The 22,893-nt window shown below is 46.1% G+C and overlaps 1 protein-coding gene across 3 annotated transcripts in view; it reads right to left on the reverse strand.

Annotated features, from left to right (window-relative positions):
- The window catches only part of LRRFIP2 (LRR binding FLII interacting protein 2), a 1,092,194-nt gene that overhangs the window by 421,653 nt on the left and 647,648 nt on the right, over window positions 1-22,893 (reverse strand). For all 3 annotated transcript variants that reach the window (XM_069613205.1, XM_069613206.1, XM_069613204.1), the window contains one exon: window positions 17,412-17,483. In XM_069613205.1, coding sequence (XP_069469306.1) covers window positions 17,412-17,483 — 72 coding nt within the window. The remainder of the gene's footprint in view (window positions 1-17,411; window positions 17,484-22,893) is intronic.

The raw sequence follows: 22,893 nt of genomic DNA on the forward strand, positions 1-22,893 counted from the left end.
ACATTTGACGTGCCACACTTGTGTTATCTGAGGGTTAATTCTCCTCATATATTGAGGTAAGGGACTTAAAATAATCCTTTCTTGGTAAAGGCACATAAGTCTTTTCAGGCATCAAGGGTTTCATGATTAATGGATTAGACGCTGCAAGAGACCCCAAAACTTTTCACTTGCGCCATAGGATTTGATGGCGTGCTCAGCGCCAGCTGCACCATCGACAATGATCGGGCAGCTGGCGTTAATGCCTTTGGCAGTCGAAGTCGAGGGCTTGGCTGGCTTCGAAGGAGCAGCCAGGGTCAATGGTGTCGACGACCGAGACTTAAGCTTTTGGCATGACAGATCCTTCAATGGTACGTCATCGGATCGAGGCCTCGACGGCTTCCGATGAGGATCAGGCCTTTCGCCCAGGGCTCGAGGGCGTGCAGGATTTAGGCTGAGCCCTTTCCTTCCCAGCTTCTTTGGAAGGCGCGGTAGGAGCATGGCTTGGAGGCTTTCGTTATTCAAACTGTTTCAGCATCCTTGATCTGAAAGCCTCCCACTCGGCCGGAGTGGATTTCTTAGTGCGGCAAGCTAACCTCTCAGGGGAAGAATCCAACTATTAAGTCGAAGAAGGCAACCTATGGTGCCTCTTCTTGGACTTTTTTGATGAGCGGTGGGAGCCACTTCTCAATCTTGACCTCTTAACTTTCTTCCTCTGAGTAGTCGCCTCACAACTCGTCGGTCGAAGGTTTTTTGGTCAGGGTAGATGATTTGGGGATTCGACCTAACATCAATTTCCCCTTTCGTTCCTTCAAGGCCTTTCCTGTCATCGACTGGCACTTGGAGTAGTCTGTAGGTGTTATGCTCCACTCCAAGGTACCATGAACATATATGGTGAGGATCGGTCAATGACATTTTCGACTCGCAATCTCAACACTTCTTGAACCCTGTCTTCGGGCTAGTCTGTGTCGACGAAGAAGACCTACTCGATTTCTCGAAACAATGAAGCTTTTTGGAAGTAAAGAAGTGTGCCATATTTCTTAAAGCGATAGCATTCACTGAAAAACAGAACTAAAGCCAAAGGGCGCTGTGCGTGCTATATATACCTTCGATGACTACATCCTCGTGAAAGAGGCCCTCGAGGGACATCGCATTGATGCCATTGACGCACAGCGCCCTCTGCCAAATTCTTTTTTCCAAAGCAGCTAAAGCTGGATATCGAATATCAAAGATGAATTATACGTGGCAGGACACAATCGATTTGAATGGCATTTTAGTGCAGCAAGCATAAGTGCACTTCTTGTATTATGGCATTTTTAATGGTAAACCCAACAGGAGTATGTTCTTGGGTGGGGTACTGGCATATAGTGGCAGAGCCAGCGTACACATGTTAACTTACAGAATCATTACTGGCATTATGCTCAAGGCACACAAGAGTATTTTCTTATATGGCAATACTGGCATACATTGGTGCAGCCAGCATGGAAATGTAGGGGCAAAGCGAGCATGAATATGCTTTTTATACTGACAAATCTTGTGGAGAAAGGCATGAAAATGCATTGGAAAATCATTTACTTTGTTGGTGACTTGCAAACTGTCTGGCTTTTTCCCCAATGTATCAGAAAAGTGTGCTGTATAATGCACCATTTTAACTCACTGTTCTGCCTCCTTGCGTTGGTTCGTGCTCCCTTGCTATGCTGTGTCGCTTTTGCATACTTGTGGGAAATATTTATTCCCCTCCAATAAAAAATGTTTTAAAAAATCACCAGCCTCCACCCGTGGCTGGTATATGTGCATGCCAGGGGCCAGAGACAGCCCTAGTTTCTTTTTTTTTTGTCCCCAAAAAACTTTTACCGTACTGTGGGTACAGAAAATAATATAAATGACTGACAGCTCAGACAATTCTGGCGATAAAGGACTGTGTGAAACAAATACAGTAAAATGTATAACATAACCCAGTTTCCAGTGCCCCCCCCCCACAAACCATGTCAACCCATTCACCACCCCAAAGATCAAATGACCTTACAATGAAGTGCCGCAACAAGGGGGGATTGGTAACGATCGCAGAATAAATCTCTGCAAAGTCAATAAATGGGCACCAGACATATTTGGCATAGCGTCTTTCACAAAGCACTGCAATTTTGTCAGCAACTAAAATGTCCCATATCTTAACCCATCATCTCTGGACTACCGGGCCATCAACAGACTTCCAGTTTCGGCCAATTGTCAGTTTCGCTGCGAAGAGAAAATGTCCAATTACAGTGGCCATTGGGCCAGTAATGGGTAACAGTCCAGTAACCATGTCACCCAGGACTACCACCCGTGGGTCCATGGGGAGTGACAGTCCTGCAATCTTTTATTTTAGACAGCACCTTCTTCCAGAAGAGTCCTACCTTTGGACACAACCACACCATATGAAAAGGAGAACCTACAGCATCACAACTGTGCCAACAAGCAGCAGAATAATCTCTAACAATGTGGTGCAACCATTCGGGAGTGAGACACCACCTTCAACAACATTTATTGTAACATTCCCTGCCGGCCACATCTGGAGGACTTAAGCATCCCACCCCATATTCTCAGCCACTCCTCATTCTCAATGGGTCCCACCCAGATCAACTTCCCATTTAGCCATATATGGTAGGCGCACAACAGGGTCCCCTGTGTCCAATCATGTGTATAGCTTCAAGATCCAATCCAGTGACAAACCCCCTTGTAATGATAACTCAAGGGAAGACAGCGACATGTTAGCCCCTTTCTTAGCGAGTGGGTGAGAAGCCCAATGCCGCCGATGTGCATAGCGGAACCCTTCAGCTTCCGGCAGAGTAAAGGCGCATTTACATTCGTCAAATGTTATTGGGCAGTTATCTTTGTAAAGCTGATGCAGGTTCGACAAGTCACCCGCTACCCACTTCCCAAAACCCATGCGGTCGAAGTAAGACTGAAAACCCAGATTGTCCCATACAGGTGTAAGGGGGTCCCATCCCCATTGACACACCCCACCTGCAGAGAGCTCTCCCCATGTAATAAAATGAACATCTTGTTGTTGCTAACAAAGATGATCCCGACTCCTGCTACAAATATCTCTTATCCATATAAGGAAGCCGAGTCAGGCCGACCACCGACTGGGCTGGTTCGATTAATTTCCACTTTGGTTGCAAACTGGCCTCAGCCCAAGTAAAACACAGGAGAAAGCTGCAGGCTAGGTTATAGTGGAGGACATCAGGGACCAGCAGGCCACCCACGCGCACTGGCCTCAAAAGCACCTTCCTAGTGATCTTGGCAAGCTTGTTCCCCAGATAAATTTGAAGATCTTCCCCTGAAGTGTGCGTAGATCAGAGTTAAGGATCCGCACTGGCAATGCTGAACACAGGTAAAGTAGGCACGGGATCAGATTCATTTTGACCGCCGCAATGCAACCAAACAAAGATATCTCCTGGCGTCCCCATCTGTGTAAGTCTACAGACAGGTCCTTTAATAGCGATGGGAAATTAGCCCGAAAGACCGAGATCCTACTAGGGATTCACACCCTCATATAGGGGATAGTCTCCCGGGTCCATTGTATTGGAGCAAGAGCCCCAATCACGCTCCTCTCCTGGGGCCTCAAAGAAACATCTAACCTGTGTGATTTATCATAGTTTACCTTGAACCCAGGGATCCCGGCCAAAACCATCCAACTCCTGCAGCACCTTGGCTAGAGAGTAACAGGAATTACTCCGGGTGAGCAAAACATTGTCTGCGTAAAGGCACACCTTATAATCCATCTCCCCAACACGGCTACCCTCTATTCCCCCATTAGCTTTAATTCAGCTAGGAAACTGCTCCATATGCAAGGTGAAAATCAATGGAGATGCCGTACTGCCCTGCCTTGTGCCCCTGGTAATTGACAATCTGGACGACAGTGACCCATTAACCCCAACGCATGTAGATCGGTGTTGGTAGACTGCCATTACACAACTGATAAACACCGTACCAAATGCAAACTGCTCCAAAACCCCACAGATACCCCCAGTCCACCCTGTCAAAGGCCTTATGGGCATCCAGCGAAGTAAATGATAAAGGAATTGATGAGATCGCTCGAGGTAAGGGGGACCAGAAGTTCTCAAAATGTCTTGTAAAAGGGAGCCGTATAATCCATTGGGACCCAGAGCCTTGTTCTCGAGGGTCTTGACTGCCCATTCCACATCTGCTGGCAAGATCAGCCCCTGTAGAGATTCCCAATCCTCACAAGATAGACTGGGCAGATGCAAATGTCTCACATACTGCCTTTGAGCTCCCCATGGAATATGGATTTAAAATGATCCTCAAAAATCCCCAATGTATCTGTCTCACCCCGCTACACCACCCCTTGCTTATCAAGTTAGGGTAATACAGAGTTCCGTTCTTGGAGCTTCTGCAGCTTGACCACCAGAAGGCAAATGGCTATATTCACATTAGAGGAATACTGCATGGTTTTCAGCATTGTCTGAGCTGTCCTATCAGCCAGGAGCGCCTCAATCTTTTCCGTGCCATCCTGGGTTTGCGCAATGCCTTGCGAGGCCCCAATTTCTTGTGCTCCTGTTCAGCACAAGTAACCTCCGTTTCTAATCCCACCCTAACCAGCTGCCTCTCTCTGGTGTAAGCCGCAGATTTGCTAATTAGCTCCCCCATAACTGTGGCCTTGGGAGCATCCCACACAATGTCCTGTGAGGGACCAGAGTTTTTATTTTCTCTAAAGTAATTGGAGAGGACCTCCCCCCACTCTCTAGTCACCACAGGATCTCTGAGCATTTGGACATATAACTTCCATGGGCATCTGAGCCTCTCGGGCCTATCCAGCACTGCCAGAGATACCGACACAGGGGCATGATCAGACAGCGTGCGTGTACCTATTTCTGCCCCTCGGACGCACGTATACAATCCACTAGGAATAAGTATGAGATGTAGCCTAGAGAAGGCCCATGAACATGTGAATAAAAAGAGAAATCCCTGTCCTGCCCATGAGCCTGTTTCCATGCATCAACTAACCCCAAATGACGGAGGAATAGGCCAAAAGCCGTAGAATGTTTAAAGTCAAACTTGGTAGAAGGGAGAGTGTTGTCCACCAGAGGGTTGGCTACCAGCTTGAAATCTCCCCACCTAAAATGACTGACTCCTCAGCAAAAGCGAGCACCTCGTGTAGGAAGCTTTCCAAAAATACATCCAATGTTGGGGACATATAGGGACACCAACGTGAACTTACGATCCCACAACAGGCCTTTAAACACAGACAGCACCCCTGCGATTGGGATCTGCTCACCCACCAAAACGGCCATCCCTGTTTTTTTCTGGTGAGGGAATACCCCGTTTTTCATACTCTTCTCATCCTGCACAAGCAGGTGTGTCCTGTAGGAACAAAATGGAGAGAGACATATCCTTTAGTTTGCCCAACACAGATTTGATTTTCACCTGGGAATTCAAACCATGTACATTCCATGTGCCCATCAACATTAGGTCCTCCCCTCAGCATCAAACGCTACATTAGCCAACCTTACTCTGCAAATCAAGTGCCCTCCCTGTCACCACAGCCTGCACCGCCCACACACTAGTTTCGTAGAATAACTGTCCGATACACAGCAAACATTTATAAACCAACCCTTTACCCCAACCATAAACCATGCTCAAACATGAGCGACTTCCAGACATCATCTGAAAACTCTGAAGGGAACCTGACTTGGAAGGCGGAAATGAGCCATAACCCCAAAAGACTCCCACCCAGCTCAACCCCTGCAGTCAAATACAAACCCACTCCCCAGACCGCCACAACCCAGTCTGAGGACACCATCAGGCTCAGCTCCAGAGGGGACATCACCAGAGCAAGCAAGCTACTGCTCAAAGCCACAGAGAATTCAAGTCTTTCCGATTGGCTGCTTCACCTGCATCCCCCTGCCCACCTTCTGCCATTTTTGCGAGGACACCGGGTCAAAACCTTGACTCTAATCCTGTTCACCCTCTGGGTCTCCCCCACCAGCCCTCTACGTCTTCAGAAAGTTCCACTTCCTTTAGTGTTCGGACCACCCAGCAACATGCAGTAGGAAAGCTCCACCTTTAGGGTACTTCCCTTGCACATAGCCACTCACAGCGGGCACAGTGCCTTTAGTTTTGCCAAGGTCACCAACCCCAAATCCTGATACAGGGCGAGCAACATGTGGCAAAAAGAGATGGACAGCAAGGGTTTAGCTGCAGCCATTATACGTTCTTCGAGTTCAAAGAAGTGAACCTGGGACAGCACATCTGCAGGCCTGTCTTGGGTCAGGGCTGCATGAGATCTTGACCAGTGAGTCCTGTCAAATCAATCTCCTGGTCAACCACAAAGTTGGATAGGTCTTCATTTCGCACTGCTGAAGAAATGCCCCGGATCTGGATATTATTTCTGAGAGCGCGATTTTCCCCATCCTGCTTTTCCTACAGGGCCTCACAGCAGGCCTCCAAGGCCTCAAGTCGGTTGGAGCACTCACCCACCTCATAGGACTGCTCAGAGGGTATCCTCCACCTCCGACAACCTGTGCTCCGCCTCAAACACATTGATCTAATGCCAATATCGTGTGGGAGAGTTCCTCCACGCTTTTATGGATTTCTTATTGAATTTCAGCCAACAGATCAGACTTTGTAGACATCTGTGTAAGCATAGCCTGGAGGGGGTCAGCCCCATGCACATGGGCTGTTGCAATGTCAGAGTGCTTGCTCTCAACTGTGGACTGCAGCATTGTGGAGATATCCCCTGCTTCTCAGTCTTCAGAATTTTAGCCATGTCAGAGTTAGGAGGCAGCAGCCAACCAGATCCAGCTGCACTGCAATTGCTCTCACCACCAGAAGGACCAAGGGTATGCCTCCAAGGCGGCACCCAGCAAAAAGAGCCAAGCCAAGATCTCACTCAACAGGGCAGGTAAGGAATGTGAGACAGTGCGTTGGAAGAGGTTGCAGACAGGACACAGGAACCTCAAACAGGGATATCAGCAAGCTTAGAAATGACCCCTTTGCACCTTTGCCTAATCATTATGTACTCAACAGGGGTACAGTGGGAGATGTACTGAGATGACCAGTCAAGCACCAGGGACAGCAAGCCATAGGACAACGTCCGCCTCACACATCAGACTGGGCATGAGGAACACAATGTAGCAAACTGCTGTACTATGTCACACCAAATCTTCTGTGGCCATGCACTGTAAGCTCACAACACGGTTAGTAACTCACAGTATGATGCAGGAGGAGCATTGAACCTATGCCTTTTACTGCAGCAGTGGGTGGCTTCCAATACCTCCAGAAGCCCATGCCTTCCGGAGCCTCTGTATTCATTTTTGTGTAAACTGTCCCTCCGCTCTGCTTACACTTTCCCCCATAGACTGTTGGAGGAGATGTTACCCAGCGAGAGATCAGCACTCCAGAGCTGGTGTGAGGAGGCGCACAGGTAAGCTAACAGGCCCCCACCGGGCCACCCCCTCGGTGTGGGCGCATCCAGCACAGCAGACGTCGGAAGGAGGGGCTTGCGCTTTCGTTCCCTGAGCTCCGGGTACCACAGTATTAGTGCCGCCGGATAAGCACCCATGGGGTCACGACCCACCCCCAAATCACCCTTCTTGCTCCAGGCACCGCAAAAAATCACTTCCACATCGGCCCGGGGGCAACGGTGTACACCCCCAGTGCTCAGGCGGCATGCCACTGGAGCAGCGCTGCTAGTGAGGCAGTGCTCACCATGCCACAGGTCGTGCTGAAGGCGGGTCCGATGCAGGACACCAGTTAGAGCCGCGAAGCAGGTACGCCACCCCCTTCATGTCCAGGTCCGCCATCTTCCTGCCAGACCAGCCACACACCATCAGGGTCAATCCTCGGGACGCTGGCAACCTCAGAGCACCAAATATCACCCAGCAGTCCCTGCATGGCTCAGGGTTGGTATCATGCCTTCTTTACATATTTTAGGGTGCCAGGAGAGAGCTGAAATGTACTTCTCGGCCCTCTCAATGCCAGACAACTCAGGCAGCCTTTGTCTTGATGGCGTGCCTAGCCAAGGGCCAGCCCCTAGTTTCTACACTAGGTCAAAGATTTAAGCTTCGATTAAAAAACATACATCTTTCACCTAGCGCAGTATGCACGTACCCCTGCAGCAGCATGATCATCATGGGCATTGTGTACGCATTGTATTCCAGGCCGCATCTGAGTGTGGCGCTTTGGGTGAGGCGGACCCTCAGGGGGGCCCGGTGAATTTTGTGTTACACCACTGAACACAACAGGCTCATCTGGATGGCCCGATGTCTGTTTAAAAGGTAGGATGTAAACCGACTAAAGATAGTGCCAGAGAATAAATCATGCGGGCGAGGAATCAGGAGGAGGATTACAGTGGTCGACATTGTCAAATGCAGCCGAGAGGTCAAGGAGGATGAGGAGACACGTAGGGCCTAGTCCACGATTTGGAGGGCAGCAACCACTACATCGAAAGTGGCTATTTCAATACTGCACTTGGGTGGAACCTCAAAGTTTATTAGGTGGTGTAGTGGTTAGATTCTAGCGAGTAGCTGTGTAGCATCTAATTTTTCTAAGATTTTGCCAATAAACTGGAAGTTTGTAATGGGACACTATTGGACTAGGTTGCCTGGGCCTAGGGTTGCTTTTTTCAAAATAGGTCGTATGAGACCAGTCTGGAGTATGTCTGGTTATGACCCTTCTGTGAGGGAAGCATTAACAATGCTGAGGAGTGGTTTGAGCATCAGGCCCATCTGTTGGTGAATGATGGTCGGGATGATACCGTCTGAGTAGGAAGAAGATTTGAGTGATGCAATTGTTATTAGGAGATGTGAGGGAGGTTGAAGATCGGTCGGATTTGGTCTATTTTTTTCATTTAAATGTTTATGTTTCCCAAGTTGCTGGCACGTCAGGTGAAAGTTTGGAACAATGCTGAATTACTTCAAAGAAGTTTCTTTCTTTCTTGTTAGAGGCTGGCAGTATGGTGGGCAAGTATCACGCAGTTTCGGCCTCGGTAATCAGAATCCTACACTTTTACACATTGTAAACATGCAAGTACAACTTCCTCAACGCGTGCACAAGTACAAGTTAAGAAAGCTCTTTTAGCAAGGTATTAAGCCCATGGTATTGCTGTGGCTGTCGCATGCTTTTGTGGTGAGACTGTATTTAGGGTAGATTTAGTTTTGACACACTTTAGGGAGCTTTTAGACTGTTGCATAGTAAAACACGTGTAGCAAAGTATTTTTTCATTCTTTTAATCACACCTATATTGTTAGATACGGTTATGAAGCTTGGATTTTAGTATATGTACATTGAGGTTTATTAAGTGTAGTTGGTTACAATGAGCAAGAGGTCTGGCATATTAGAATAGGCCATTGTTACTGACTGCAGATTTTGCACTTTTAGAGTGCGAGACTGCATTTTTGAGCTAGGGTCATTTAATTGAACTGTATTTCTGCTTTTGGGCAGAAGGCTCCAAGCAGCCAAGGACAGGGATGCAGAATAGTTTTCAATTATTTGTTGTGAGGGAGAAAGTTCTCAGGGGCCTGAAATGGGACTTGTGAAGGCATCAGGAATTAGAAACGGACAACAGATTCAAGTTTGGCCTATACCTTTTATTTAAATCACGATGATGTGGGGATAAGGTCTACCTTGTCATATGCTAAGGAGGGATTTTTCTACCTAAATAAAACTAAGGGTAGTCTGTCAGGAAGTCCAAAGTAAATATCCACCTATACCTGCCCTCACATCCATTTGTTCAAACTGTGAAGGGATGTCATCTTCAAATGAATAAAATGTTCAAACAAAAGTTCAGAGCTTCTAGCTCTTGGTCGGAAAGGGGTTCTCCCTTCCCCAGATTCCAAATAATTCAATGTTAATCAAAAGGGGCTCTCCTACCCAAGCCCCCCTCACTGTTTTCACAACCACACAATGCCTCAGGAGTCTTACTAGCAATCGGGCGCTTGGCTTTCTCATCAAAATCATTAAGTTCAACTCTAAATTCACAAAGCACAAGCTTTTCTGTATGTTCAGCCATAGACTTCTAAAGGCTTCAAGTGGCTTTTCTCCAGTGGGGTGTTCTCGGTCTATGCGCAGTTGTCGGACCACACAGTCCACCCATTACAGGTCACGTAACAGATACAGGATTGACTTCTTTTCCACAGGTGTACCACCACTGCTCAGTGGTATCAGACTTATATTCTGGCAGTCTTTTCAACACTTGTCATGCCACTATTCACTTGTTCAAGTATCACAACCTTTTCATAGTTGTGCCACAACTAGTACAAATAATCTTTTCCTTATGGCTTTAGCCAATGCTTGCTTTTTCTCAACTTCAACACTTCACAGTTCATCATATTCATTACAAATCAGTGAATGAAATAATCCAGAAAAAAGCAAAATATTGAATTAGTTTTTATATTGGGGGGCTCGCCCTCCCCAAACCCTGTTTCACCACGCTTTTACCCCCCACCCCGAACCCTCCCCACACTTTATAACCACTTATCCCCTCCCCCATCCCATATATTTATTTTTCAGTCTCATTTCATTCGTGTTTTTTTTCCCCCCTCGATATAATCACTGCATAACGATTCACTTGTATCAGGGAACGTTTTCCTCAGCTTTTCATGCATATGGCATTCACTCATCACTTTCCTTTGGTTTGGTATTAAAAAAAGGCTTTATATTCAAAACCAGGTAATGGTAAATTCCCAGTTCACTCTGCTGCTGGGAATTTGCACCTCTTTAATTTTCCACTTTCTTAATTCTCTGGCCCTTCTGCAGCCTTTTCAATTTCTTTACAGTTCGGTATTCTTAAACCGCTCTTTTCATAAAGTTAATCAACCGTCACAACATCATTAGCATCCAACATCTGTGTTTTGCCTTTCAGAAGCAGTAATTACATTGCTTCCGTTCCTTCTCTCGCTTGCAAGCGTTCCGACTCATACATCAGCATGCGTCTCATACCGCAGTGTCCCGGAGTCACACAGCCTCACTTGACTCACCGGGGACGCTGTATTTGTGTGCCCTTCTCTGCTCTGGTCAGTTCTTTGTGGCTGCTGCTCCTGACTAGGCAGGCCCCTCTTATCGGGTCTCCTACACCTCGGGCTCTTGAGACGGAGTTCTCGACTCCTAAAGGTTGGCAGTCAGCCCTGCCACCGGAGACCTTCAGACAACGCCAGCCACAGTTTGCTTCTGCTACAGCGACTCTGCAGCACCATGGCACTTCGGACACGCGTCTCCCTGCTTCTTCTTCTGGGCTCTCCGTCTGCAAGCATTCCACAGGAGTTCACATTCTCTTCATTAGTCTCACCTGAGCAGGACATTTATACCACCCCTTTGGCTTCAGTTGCAGGCTATTCATGTTAATTACACAATGGTCTAGGTACTCTGCATCCCTCTTCCTCATCCCATTACCTGAGAGGTGTTTCTGTTTGAGCTTATAAAGAATAGATGTGTTCTCCTACGTGTTCTCCTCGTTTCAGTACCATAGTGGTATATAATGGGAGATGAATTTCTAAGACAATAGGGAAGGGAATGGAAATACCCCATAAAAGCCTGGGGTACATCAGATTCCCGATGAAAGGGAAATGGGCGATACCGCGTCTCACCAAAGGGTGCCTCAACCCCACTCCACATGTCTCTGCCCCCCAGGAGATCCTCCCTCGCATATCCACCCCCCAGGTTCAGGATTCAAAAGCGATGACCTTTCCATGGCCACCTGGGGGGAAGAAAATCTGGAGAAAGAGGTGAGGACGCCCTCAAATTCCTCACAGACTCAAGAAAGCAGGACCCTTGCTAGGCGGTAGACGAATGAATAAATAATGGTTGTGAAGGACACCGTGAGATACGCGAGAAGGCCTAGGCAGCAGTTATACCAAAAAGAAGAACAAGGATGTGAACACAGCGTCCCCACTGACAGGTGCAGAGTGGAAGTGATGCTTCGAGGGATATTGCCGGAGATAAACTGCACTCAGTGCAGTTGTAAAAGTGACTTAGTAGAATTAATTGTGAGGAGCCAGGAACGAGAGACTGACACAGAACTCATGATTGTGGTCACAAACTTCTATTCAAAGTAAAAGGGGGCTGAGAAATCTCACTATCCCTACTCAAGGAGGTATTTCCCTACCTCCACCAAAACTAAGGGTCTGTCCTATGTCAAGTCCAAAGCAAATATCCTATTCTAGTCCTCACATTCTAAAAGTAACTCTAGGTGTGATGGGTAATGTCTACGGCCTTGGAACTGCACAAATGTTCAAGTTCAAAAGAAAGGTGCAACTTACACAAAAGTTTCCAACGGCTAGTATTCTCAGTTCCAGAGAATGGCTCCCTTCCCAGGTTTCTCTTCACCAATACGATAGATCAACAAGGTGATAAAAGTTACTTATAGCCCCTAGAGGATATCTCCTTCCTTTTGGTGTTGCAATCCACTTCTAGGAAGAAAGTGTCCCTTCGCCAGGTCTTTCCAAACATTCACAACCCTAAGATTACAAGTCTTCTTTGGGATCTTTATTCAGCAAAAGAACTTGAAAACAAAACAACTTGGACGCAGTCTCCAGCCTCGCAGCACACCTGGTTTACTCCCTGCAAGGGTTTTCCTACACAATGCAATTTGACTCAAAACCTATCTTTTCTTTGTACACTTTTCCTGCAAGGCCTTTTTCATGTCGTTCACATTTTACATTCGCAATCTTGACTTTGCCTGGTAAACTCTCTTGCCAGGACTTTCTCATGCAATTCTCTTTTACACACTTGCAAACTTGACCGTTCTTATTTCTTACATTCACTTCTGGTATTCTGCCTGTTCAAAAATTGGATCACAAATACATTTCATTCACTTTGCTTTCTCTTTTCTTTCCTTTCCTTTCCTTAATAGGATTGCCAATGTGCCCCGGTGTCCCAGCTTCCCATTCTAGGACTCACCGGCATTATGTGTCTCTCTTCGATCTTCTCGCACTAAACATGAAGTCTCCACTTCACATGCTCACCGGTTTCACCTAGCGGCTTCCACATCCTTCACAGCTCCTATTTTGCTGTCAAGCCACTCTGTGTTTGGGCAACGTTGGAGCTGCTTACAGAGTCTAGTGGTCGTCAGGAACACTTCTCTTAAATTCCTGCTACGGTCCCAGCAAGGCAAACCTGCTTCTGCAGTCCTCCGCTGACTTCCAGAAGCAGGGACCAAGACTTGTTTTTTTATGCAGCTATTCATTGCAAGGAGATCACTAGAAGGTTGCGTCCAGAGTCAGCAACGTGTCTCCAGATGGGAGTTGCAGAGTGAGCAGGTGTAAGGGGTGGGAAGACAAGAGGGCCAATTTTGAGGAATGGTTTGTGGTGTTCCATGGGAGGCAACAACGTTTTGACCGAACTGATTCTCACTCACATCATAATTTGTCTGTCGTAGTGGGATTCTACAGCCCGATCGGTCTCCTACTGCTGTCCAATTAGGGTAGAGCTTTTTTTTTTTTATTCAATTGCACCATGAAGAGCGCCAATAAATTAAAATGTTGTATTTTGTGCCGACTATGAAATGTCTTGTTCGAGGCGTGGTATTTGGATGGTCACGAGAAAGGAAACTTCCAATCATAGTGCATAATGGATTGTGTTCTTTAAGGGTTCAATGAAGAATAGCCAATGGAAATGTTAGAATTAATGCTGCATTTGTAGAACATGTTAAATTTGCGTTTTTTTTATATAAATATTGTAGCCCTGAGTGGGTACATCGAGATGGTCCTCAATTCAGTTTTATGGAGCCATCTGATTCTCCCCGCTGTAGTTTGCAAATAAAAGCTTATTTGTGCAATTCGTGCACTCTATTTTTGATACTTTTTTGTCTTATTCCTTGGATTACTTTGGGGAACTTCACCTTTACAGGTTGGCGCAGAGAGATTTGAGGTTGGAAGGACCCCGGGTTACAACTTTTGCACCACCGTTTATTTAGGGCTATGAGCGTTTGTTGGAGGAGAGCGCAAGATTGTACCAAGGGTCGGATTGTTCGGTCTTAGCCAGAGAGGATTTTAGAGAGGCACGAGTGTCCACCAGATTTATAGCCGAGTTGTTGAATCCTAGGGAGACTGAGGCATTCCATATGGTGTGGAAATCTGAGAAGTTTGCTTTAATTTCATTGACTGAGGTGGTTTTGAATGAGCAGTGCCAAGTAAAGGAGTGTTTAGCCTGACCTTTGTGAGCCATGGTCAAATGGGTGTTGAACAATAGGATGGTGGTGTGGCCAGACGAGTCGAGTGCGATAGGGTATGCGCAGTTGATATTGGGTGGGAGGGGTCGGGGGGGGGGGGTAGGGTGATGTTAAGACGAAGTCTAGCATGCTGCATTTGTTGTGCGTGGGGGAGAGCAAAATTTGCTTAACGTCCATGGATTCGGTCAATGCCAAAAGCATTCTATGAATGGTTTGTTGGAGTGAGACTCTGGGACATCCACATTTTAGCAAAAGACATTGTGTGTGCTAATTTGGCAGAAAATAGTAAGTTGGCGATGTCGGCAATCAAAGTCACTCCTGTAAAGTGGTTTGCAGAGGAGAAGGAAGGTGATTGATTCATTGTGAGAAATATGGAATTGGCAGGTGAGGGAGTTGAACAAGCTTGTTCTGGGAGAGGGGATGATGGAGCATGACCAATTGCTCCTGTGGATGATTGCCACTCGTCCTGCCCTTCCTAGCTAATCTGCATGTTGGATGCAGTAGCCTGGGCGTAGGACATCAAAGGCATGGTGGTTTCGGTAAAACCTGTTTCAGTGAGTAAGGGAGCATCAAGGTTGTGCGGCGAGATGAGGTCAGCGATGTCTGTGGCCTGAGTGACTGCGGAGAACAACATGAGGGTGTGTGTGTGTGGCCCGAAGGTGTTGGATGGGGTGAAGGATTATATTGATGAGGTTCGCTAACGTAGTTTGCCTGGGCTGCCCAGGACACTTGAACCACAGCAAGGGTGGAGAGAGGAGATGTCTTTTGGTTAACAGTATTAGTATTGACAACTTTGTAGATGAAATGCAGGATAGCAGGTCCTGCCCCATCAGGTCTGAACAGGCGAGGTCCTTGTCTACATCTGTCCTTTGCGGAGGATACTGGTGATGAGGGTGTCAAAGGAGGACTGGTGAAATAGATGGCGGGCGGAGCAACCAAGTGGCAGGGCAAGATCACGTGATCAGCAGCTTCCTAGAAGCAGTCTGCCTGGAGTCCTTAACCTTACAGTCATCACCTCTTTTGTTCGGAAAAGCTATATGTATCAGCACTTATCAAGTGCACGTTTTACACACGTGACCTCCTGGTGCTAATTATCTAAGAGAGGAAGCAATTCATGGGAGAAGGGCAGTATACAATGCACATTAAAAGAATGAAGTTAAAATTACTGCATTCTTCGTCCTCTGATTCTAAAACTTTGAACCCTGTCCTCCTACAGGGTTTGATGGCTAATTCGCCTTCAATAGGGACGAGGAGTGTGCTAAAACAAAAAGCACACCCAAATGGTTTACTGGACGCTTTCATGCTTCCTTACATCACAAGCAACTGAATGAAATATTTCCAATATTGAACAACACACAAATGTGAAATTTTTTAGCAGAGCTACCTACCTGTAAAGGTGCTTTGGATAACGGGGTTCACATTTAAACAAAAAACAAAAAGTGACACTTGCTACAATTGACATGCGACTAAAGAGCAATTAAAAATAGAAAGCACTGGAAAATATAGGATTTCAGAGATCACCACCGCAGCTGTATCATTCTTAGCCGGCCTGAAACACTACATGAATACTGGACACCCATAGATAAATGCTTATTCCACTGGATGACAAAAATAGAAATCGCCAACAACTTAAGCGCTGGGATACCTCCAGTGAAAAGGGAAGCCTAAAAGTGGAAAGTTCAACCAGTTGTCCAGATACGACCCCCTAGATGCTCTGCCTGAGCTATGCAACAAGCACCGACATGTAGCAAACATTATTGGTGGTTAAACGGGAGCAAAGGGGGAATACCCTACACATTTCTAGGCAATGTACCACACCACAATGTCTGAGGTAATGTCTAGAATTGCTCCTCAATAGTATGATTTATAAAGGTGTGGTTCAGATCAACAGATAGCTTCTAATCAGACTGAGCAGATGAGTTCTTTCAGCATGGTTTTGTCCTGGCTGAGGTCCTGAAAGAAAATTGAATTATTTTTCCTTGTCTTTTCTATCAGGAACACAGGCTAGTTAGAATCCTTTCATTCTGATCCACATGAACCACTTCTGTTACAGAAGCCAGTACGAACGGATATAATGCAAGCCATGCCACTGCATTAAAAGTTGAGTAATATTACAGAATAATACATTTTCTGATATCAGGTATTTTAACAGAGGTTTTAAAACTCTGCTTAATCAATCAATTATTCTTCCATTGACCGACAGGCGTCAAAATCAAAACATCCATTTACAAAAATGAAAACAATTACAATTTGTAACAGAGAAACAAGTCCTTAAACTGCATTTTTCACTAAAAAGAAAGAACATGCACCACATGTCCGCTAGCAGAGTGCATAACGTCCACTTTTAGTGGAAAATTTGAAACTCCGAAAATGGCTGCAGTTGACCAATGTCAAGCAAAATAAAGGGACGGTATCCATAACTGTCAGCACATTAAATGCTTTTCAAAAGGTAACTGACATTTTTGTGAAATAAGTTCAAATGGCAAAACCTTTTGTGGACCAGAATATGAAGGCGCCTTTGCTAATATGTCCATGTCCAGCCATAGCTGCATGCTTACAGAGAGTGGGTAATGTCAAATATTACAGTAACCACCCAGAGAGGAAATTCCTTACATAGCTAACGTGTACACTCGTACAGTTGTGGGTTGTCTGCTTATGAAGCTATCAGAGACTATCACATTTGGCCTCAGATCAACTTCCAAAGAAACCATTTTATATGGCTTACTGAGCTATATATTCCATGTAGCTGTTTCGAAATGTAGTCCATCAAAATAATTGGTTGGGAGTTCAAGAAGAAATAGTTCAATGCCAAAGGATCCTTCTTTTAAGGGCCACAAAAATGAAGGCGCTAGTCCGGCTAATTTATGGTTATGACTTGATCAATACAGTTTCCTGTGGAGCTTAAATACTTTATTCAGAACATAGTCACATAGCAGACCCTTTACAAAATCATATGCAAATATCATCAAAACAAATATTGACTAGCTGCTTCACAGTTTTACCTTGCGTTCACAATTCTAATTAAAAAAGAAAGCAAAAATTCATACATAGCGCGTAAAATATGCATAGACATGTGAAAAACTGCACAAGATACGCACGTCACCTTATATGTGGCTTTGTAGTTCAAGCACATGCTTTACAGACACACAATACATGGTTAGTCAAGCTAAATGCAGCGAGTTAGAATAGGTGGCATGACCGTCACCCAGAATTATAGGAACAAAAGGCATGCTTGAGATAGGGTGCAGCGGTGCCGGGTCCCCGATACCTTTAGTTCTTTAAGTCCCTGCATGTATCTCCCTTCTACATCTTGTATCTGGTCCTTAAGATCATAGATATCCTGCAGGACATAGGGAATGAACCGTTTTATGAACCAAGAGAAAATAAACAGCATTTACAACTGAGACATTACACGGACCACAGGATCACGGCCAAAAAATGAATTAATTGTTCTGTTTCTCAACAGTACACCTTTTCACACTTGCTCCATACAAACAAATTTAAAAAATGGGTACACAAAATTTGTTCAACGATTCGAATACATATTCCTTATCAAATATTATTAAAAAGCAACATGGCAAATAAAAAGGTTACTTGTGAAGCCAGTTTCGATTACTGCAGAGTAGGTACACAGTGTTGTGAACGATTTGGTGATGGAAAACACTGCCACAACATGAAACAAAAAAAAAACAAAAAAAAATAGAAAACCCCGTAGATACCAGTGTATACTTTTGAGCATACGTTTACAAACAGCACACCATACACTTTGAATTGAAACATGTCTGTGACGAAACCTCAGCTGAAACACAGATTAAGAGCCGAAATAACAGCGATAATTCATGCTTCCGAGGTCTACAAACCCATTTGCAGCCTATACGACTCAAGACCATGGCATGAACAGAGCCTCAACACCTACTCTTACTTCTCTGCCCTGGTAGTGGAGTATGAGGCTGTGTGTGGACCCATGAGCGCTGCAGAAGGAAAGCGTGCATACCAAGCAAGGGGTGGGGTGCTTTCTCGCTTTAGAGAAACATTGATGCAATGCAGAATAAGGACAAGGCCGCAGGACACACAAAGGGAGAGGAGGGCAGACTAATCCAGAAAAAGAGGGGGATGCACGAGAGACAGCGTGCGAGAGCGAGAGAGAAAGAGCACCCGCCGGAGAGAGAGAGCACCCGCCGGAGAGAGAGAGCACCCGCCGGAGAGAGAGAGAGCACCCGCCGGAGAGAGAGAGAGCACCCGCCGGAGAGAGAGAGAGAGCACCCGCCGGAGAGAGAGAGCACCCGCCGGAGAGAAAGAGCATGTGTCGGAGAGGCGTCGGAGAGAAAGAGGAGCAGAGAAAAAATAGCTTTGAGCGTGAGCAGGCATGTGATCTCACCCTCGCCAGGGGGCGGGACGGGCCTTTTTGCCGCCTCACTTACTGATTTTTAAAGAAAATATTAAAGAAAGGAATTGGGCGTCTTGATCAAATTCTAAACTTAGAAGTGGGACTGGAATGAGCTGAAAAGATAATCACTCGAAGAACTCTTGTACTTTGTATCTCACTGAAGGACCGTCATCATTCAACGGATGTAGATTACAGCTGGTGCCTGTACAAGCCAGACAAACATTACACAGTGCAGAAATCCAACACCATTTCAAATTGCTGGATCTCAATCTGATGCCAAAAACAAAAATAGAAATTACTTTAGGATGATTTAGAAGCATCCTGTTCTAGGACAAAAAAACTGAAAAGATGCAATGAAGGGTGTTTAAAAAAAGTGTGCTTACTTAAATTTGTGAATCGTTTAAAGCTTTACAACCTCTGAGATAAGGGAAGTAAGAGAACAGTGCTCTATATTTAATGTGACTTTGCCCATCGGGTATTAACAATGGCAACTCTGATTGTTGTAATGCGTAAACCCCATGAATGTTCTGCCCCATATGCTTCCCCCCACACCTATCACAAGCAAACCCTTCTTCCAAAATGTACACCAGCACCTTTTGGCAGCCCTATTGAGAATGGTTGGTCTTGAATTGTAATGCTGCTGCTGAAAATAACAAAACATCTTTGTAAAAAAAAGTTGCCAAAAATTCACCCTACCAGGTGAGGCGGGACTACAAATATTCTACTTCGTATGGAATAAGCTTCTAGCTCCTTTACTGTTATTTGTACACTTGAAAGTAGGGTTTGCCTATTCCCACTTATACATAAAGACACACCCTGGCTATTCTAGGCAATTTAATTGTGCTCAGTCTATAATACATTATTGTATGTAGATGATTTACCCATAAAACACTACCTTTTTTATGGTACAAAAACATCACTAAATATGAATTCATGGCAACAGGAGATACCAGACTCCGGTAATAGTGGAACTTCATGTTTCCAAAAGAAGCAAAATCGGGTTAAGGGAATTTGGGTCCCCAACAATATTTCTAAATTGAAATCTGATCGAGTTACAGCAAATACCAAAAATGATTGTACATTGAACCCTTTTTTAACTATCACGATAAAATGTGCAGAAAATGTAATCCTTGTACAAACTGCTTTACTAGCTCTATACAACTCCTGAAGAAATTGTCACATATGATAGTAATATCTAGTATAAATAATGCATTACTAAAACTAATTTGGGATCATCAAGTTCAATTCAAGTCTGCTGGGTGGTGAAGGAGGGAAAGCCTAGCCCTTCCAATATGTGAATATGTTTAAGAATTTGGTGAAAAGTTCAAATTGAACTAAAACAATAAAGAAAAATAATATATGAAGTCATCACATTGTGGAGCAGGAAACTACATTACGCCCCCCCCCTATTTATAATGATGAGCAGAGTCTTCACGAAAACATGCAGGGAAGAAACGAGCCATATTGTAGTGGCTCAGGAGAATACAGACCCCGCCCAAAAGGCAGCAGACATGCACATAGGTTAGTGTGGAGGAGGCACAGGACTACTGGCACGATCGGGGGCCCAGCAGCCTACTGCGTAAGAAAAGGAGCAACAGCAGCTTCAGAGTGGGAGGGAAGGGGCCACACAAGCACTCATCACAGAGCGCCTCTGGAAAAAGCAACAGCACTCGAAGAGAGACTGAGCTGGCCAATTGCCGCAACGTGCTGAAGTACAGCAGCAAAAGCATTTAGTGCAAATCGCACACTAAACCCCCTTAGAACAGGGAGAGTTTGCATACATATTAACGGAGAAAGTCGGATTCCGGCAAATGAACAATGCACAGAGATTGTGCACCAATCCATCAGCAAAGCTCCCTTAATTCCCTCGTAAAGCGAGGATACAGCTCTTACAAATCAGAGCTAAACAGGTGCCAGCCACGCAGACAAACTCCACAGCGCAACAATGGACAGGCCTCACAACCTCAATACAGGCAGAGGCACAAGCACCCAGACAGACAAGGTCACAATTTGAGTAGAGTGAGGAAGAGCAGGCAGAGTACCTGGCTCACAGCTTCAGAGAGGTGATGGGGAACTCGCTAGTGGAAGCAGTGGCCCAAGGGGTGAGACCCCTACAAGACAGACTGGCTATGATGGAGACCTTCTTGAGCCAGAAACAAAAGGAGCGCTGAAAGAAATGAGAGCACGTCCACTAAAGCCCCTCCCTAGGGGGCCCACAGGGGTGTACTGAGACCCAGAAGAGGAAGGCCTCTTCTGACCCCCTGGGTCAACGTTACTGGGCAGACAAAGAGGCCCCAGAGGCTACCAATGCTTTCAATAAGCTTAGAGATGCATTCCTGCCAAGCTTCACCACCCCCGACCCAGGGGGGAGAACAATATGGGAACCGAAGGGTCAGACTCGGAAGAAGAGTCACCAGAGACCCCACGCCTTCCCCAGGAAGAGGAAACGGAGGAGAGAGACTTCGGACCCCCAGGAAAGAATACATTAAGGATTAAGGAAGGAGAAGCACCTAGAAGATGGCGAAGAGATTTCAGATATGTTTGAACCCGAGAAAATTAGAAACCACAGATCTTCAAACTAGCAGCCTGGCAGCCCTCTCCACGAGGAGCCAAATACATGACGCAGAGGCTGCGCAAGGCGCTCGAGAAAGCAGCGAGACAACGCATGAGAGCGGAATGTCCGAGACCAGAGTTACCGGGAAAGGTAGCATAGGCAACTGAGCTGGACTCCAAAGATGTTAGCTTTCATGTCTAAGACATCTAGAGACCCCCGGAAAGGAATAGACAGATCACTGCGTGGCTGTCAGGAAAAGGTTCTCGATCTCGCAGGCCCACTGGACCTAGCAGAGTGATGCCGAGACACGATGGAAGAGGTTGACCCAGAAATTCTAGCAAATTGGGTCCAGAGAGTAGTATGCCTGCTGGCAAACGCGAACTGCGCCATTTCCTCAGGGCAGAAACGAGGACTATTGATAAAGATCGATTACAAACTAGGTGACCTAGCCACATACCTTCGGAGAAACCTTCAGAAAGGAAATGGGGCGATTCATGGGGACATACACATCCCTGGAGAAAGCCCAAGCCTCCATTAGGAAGATATTTCCGAGCAGGGTTTTTGCCGGTACCGGTCGCTAAGAGGGCACAAAGAGACCTCTGACTAACTGAGCCCACTACTGGGAAAATAAATAACATGACGCCTTTTTCCCCCGTCAGAGGCCGATTCCTGAGAGGTTGTTGAGGAAGGGGAACAGGAAGAGGGCAGAACTTGCCCGCAGGTGAGGCAAACTACATATCCGCCAGTGGGTGGGGGAGAACACAGCACTTTTGGCAAAACTGGTGCGAGTTTTCCAGAGACGCCTGGGTGCTACAGACAGCCAAGGCGCTGCAATTAGAATTTACACAAGAGCCACATCAGAGCCAGCTCCCACCCCCAATACACATGGCCCAGGCAGACAGAAAGCTTGCACAGCGAGCTTCAGCACCTAGCCCAGAAGTGAGCCATCGAACCATGCATAGAATCCCCCCAACCCCCAGGATTCCTAAGCAACATGTTCCTGGTACACAAGAAAGAAAAAGCAAGACCAGTGATCTATCTAAAAGATTTAAACAGCTGGGTGACATACCGTCCACTTCAAGATGGAAGGGACTCACCAGCTGCGAGATACACTAAGGCAAGGAGACTGGCTCTCTAGGATCGACCTAAAAGACGCGTATCTCACAATACCTGTCCAAGAACAATACCAACCCTTTCTAGCATTTGCCTGGGGCGGGCGATTCTGCCAGTTCACGTTTCCTTTCGGTTTAGCATCAGCACCATGGGCATTCACGAACCTCATGAGACCGATAGCAGCAGCGATCAGGGGAAAGGAATCTGTATGATCATATACCTGGATGACATCCTGCTGCTAGCAGATAGCAAGGAAACTCTCCAGAATCAGACAGACTGGGTAAAAGATCTTCTCTTGTTACTGGAATTCCTAGTGAATCAGGAGAAATCCGACACAACCCCGACGAGAAGGATAGACTTCCTCAGATTCATAGACACCAAAGCAGCAACGTTACAATTAACAGCCAGGAAGGTGAGAGACATCGAGAGCTCAGAGGATGCCTCGACAAGAGTGTAGTATCCCTGAGGACATTAGCAAGAATAGTGGGACTGTTCACATAGTCTATTCAAGCAATATTTCCAGGCGACTCAAAATAAAATATCTACAGCAAGGGCTGAAATACCAGACAGTGCCCCTAGACCTTGATTCCAGATCAAAACTGGAATGAGGCTGCAGAATATCGACACCTGGAATGGGAAAGCCATGTTCGGGGACCGACCAGACCTAGTAATATAATCAGATGCCAGCAGAGCAGG

This window comes from Ambystoma mexicanum, chromosome 5p, assembly GCF_040938575.1.
Source record: "Ambystoma mexicanum isolate Mex_15411 chromosome 5p, UKY_AmexF1_1, whole genome shotgun sequence".
NCBI classification, from domain to species: Eukaryota; Metazoa; Chordata; class Amphibia; order Caudata; family Ambystomatidae; genus Ambystoma; species Ambystoma mexicanum.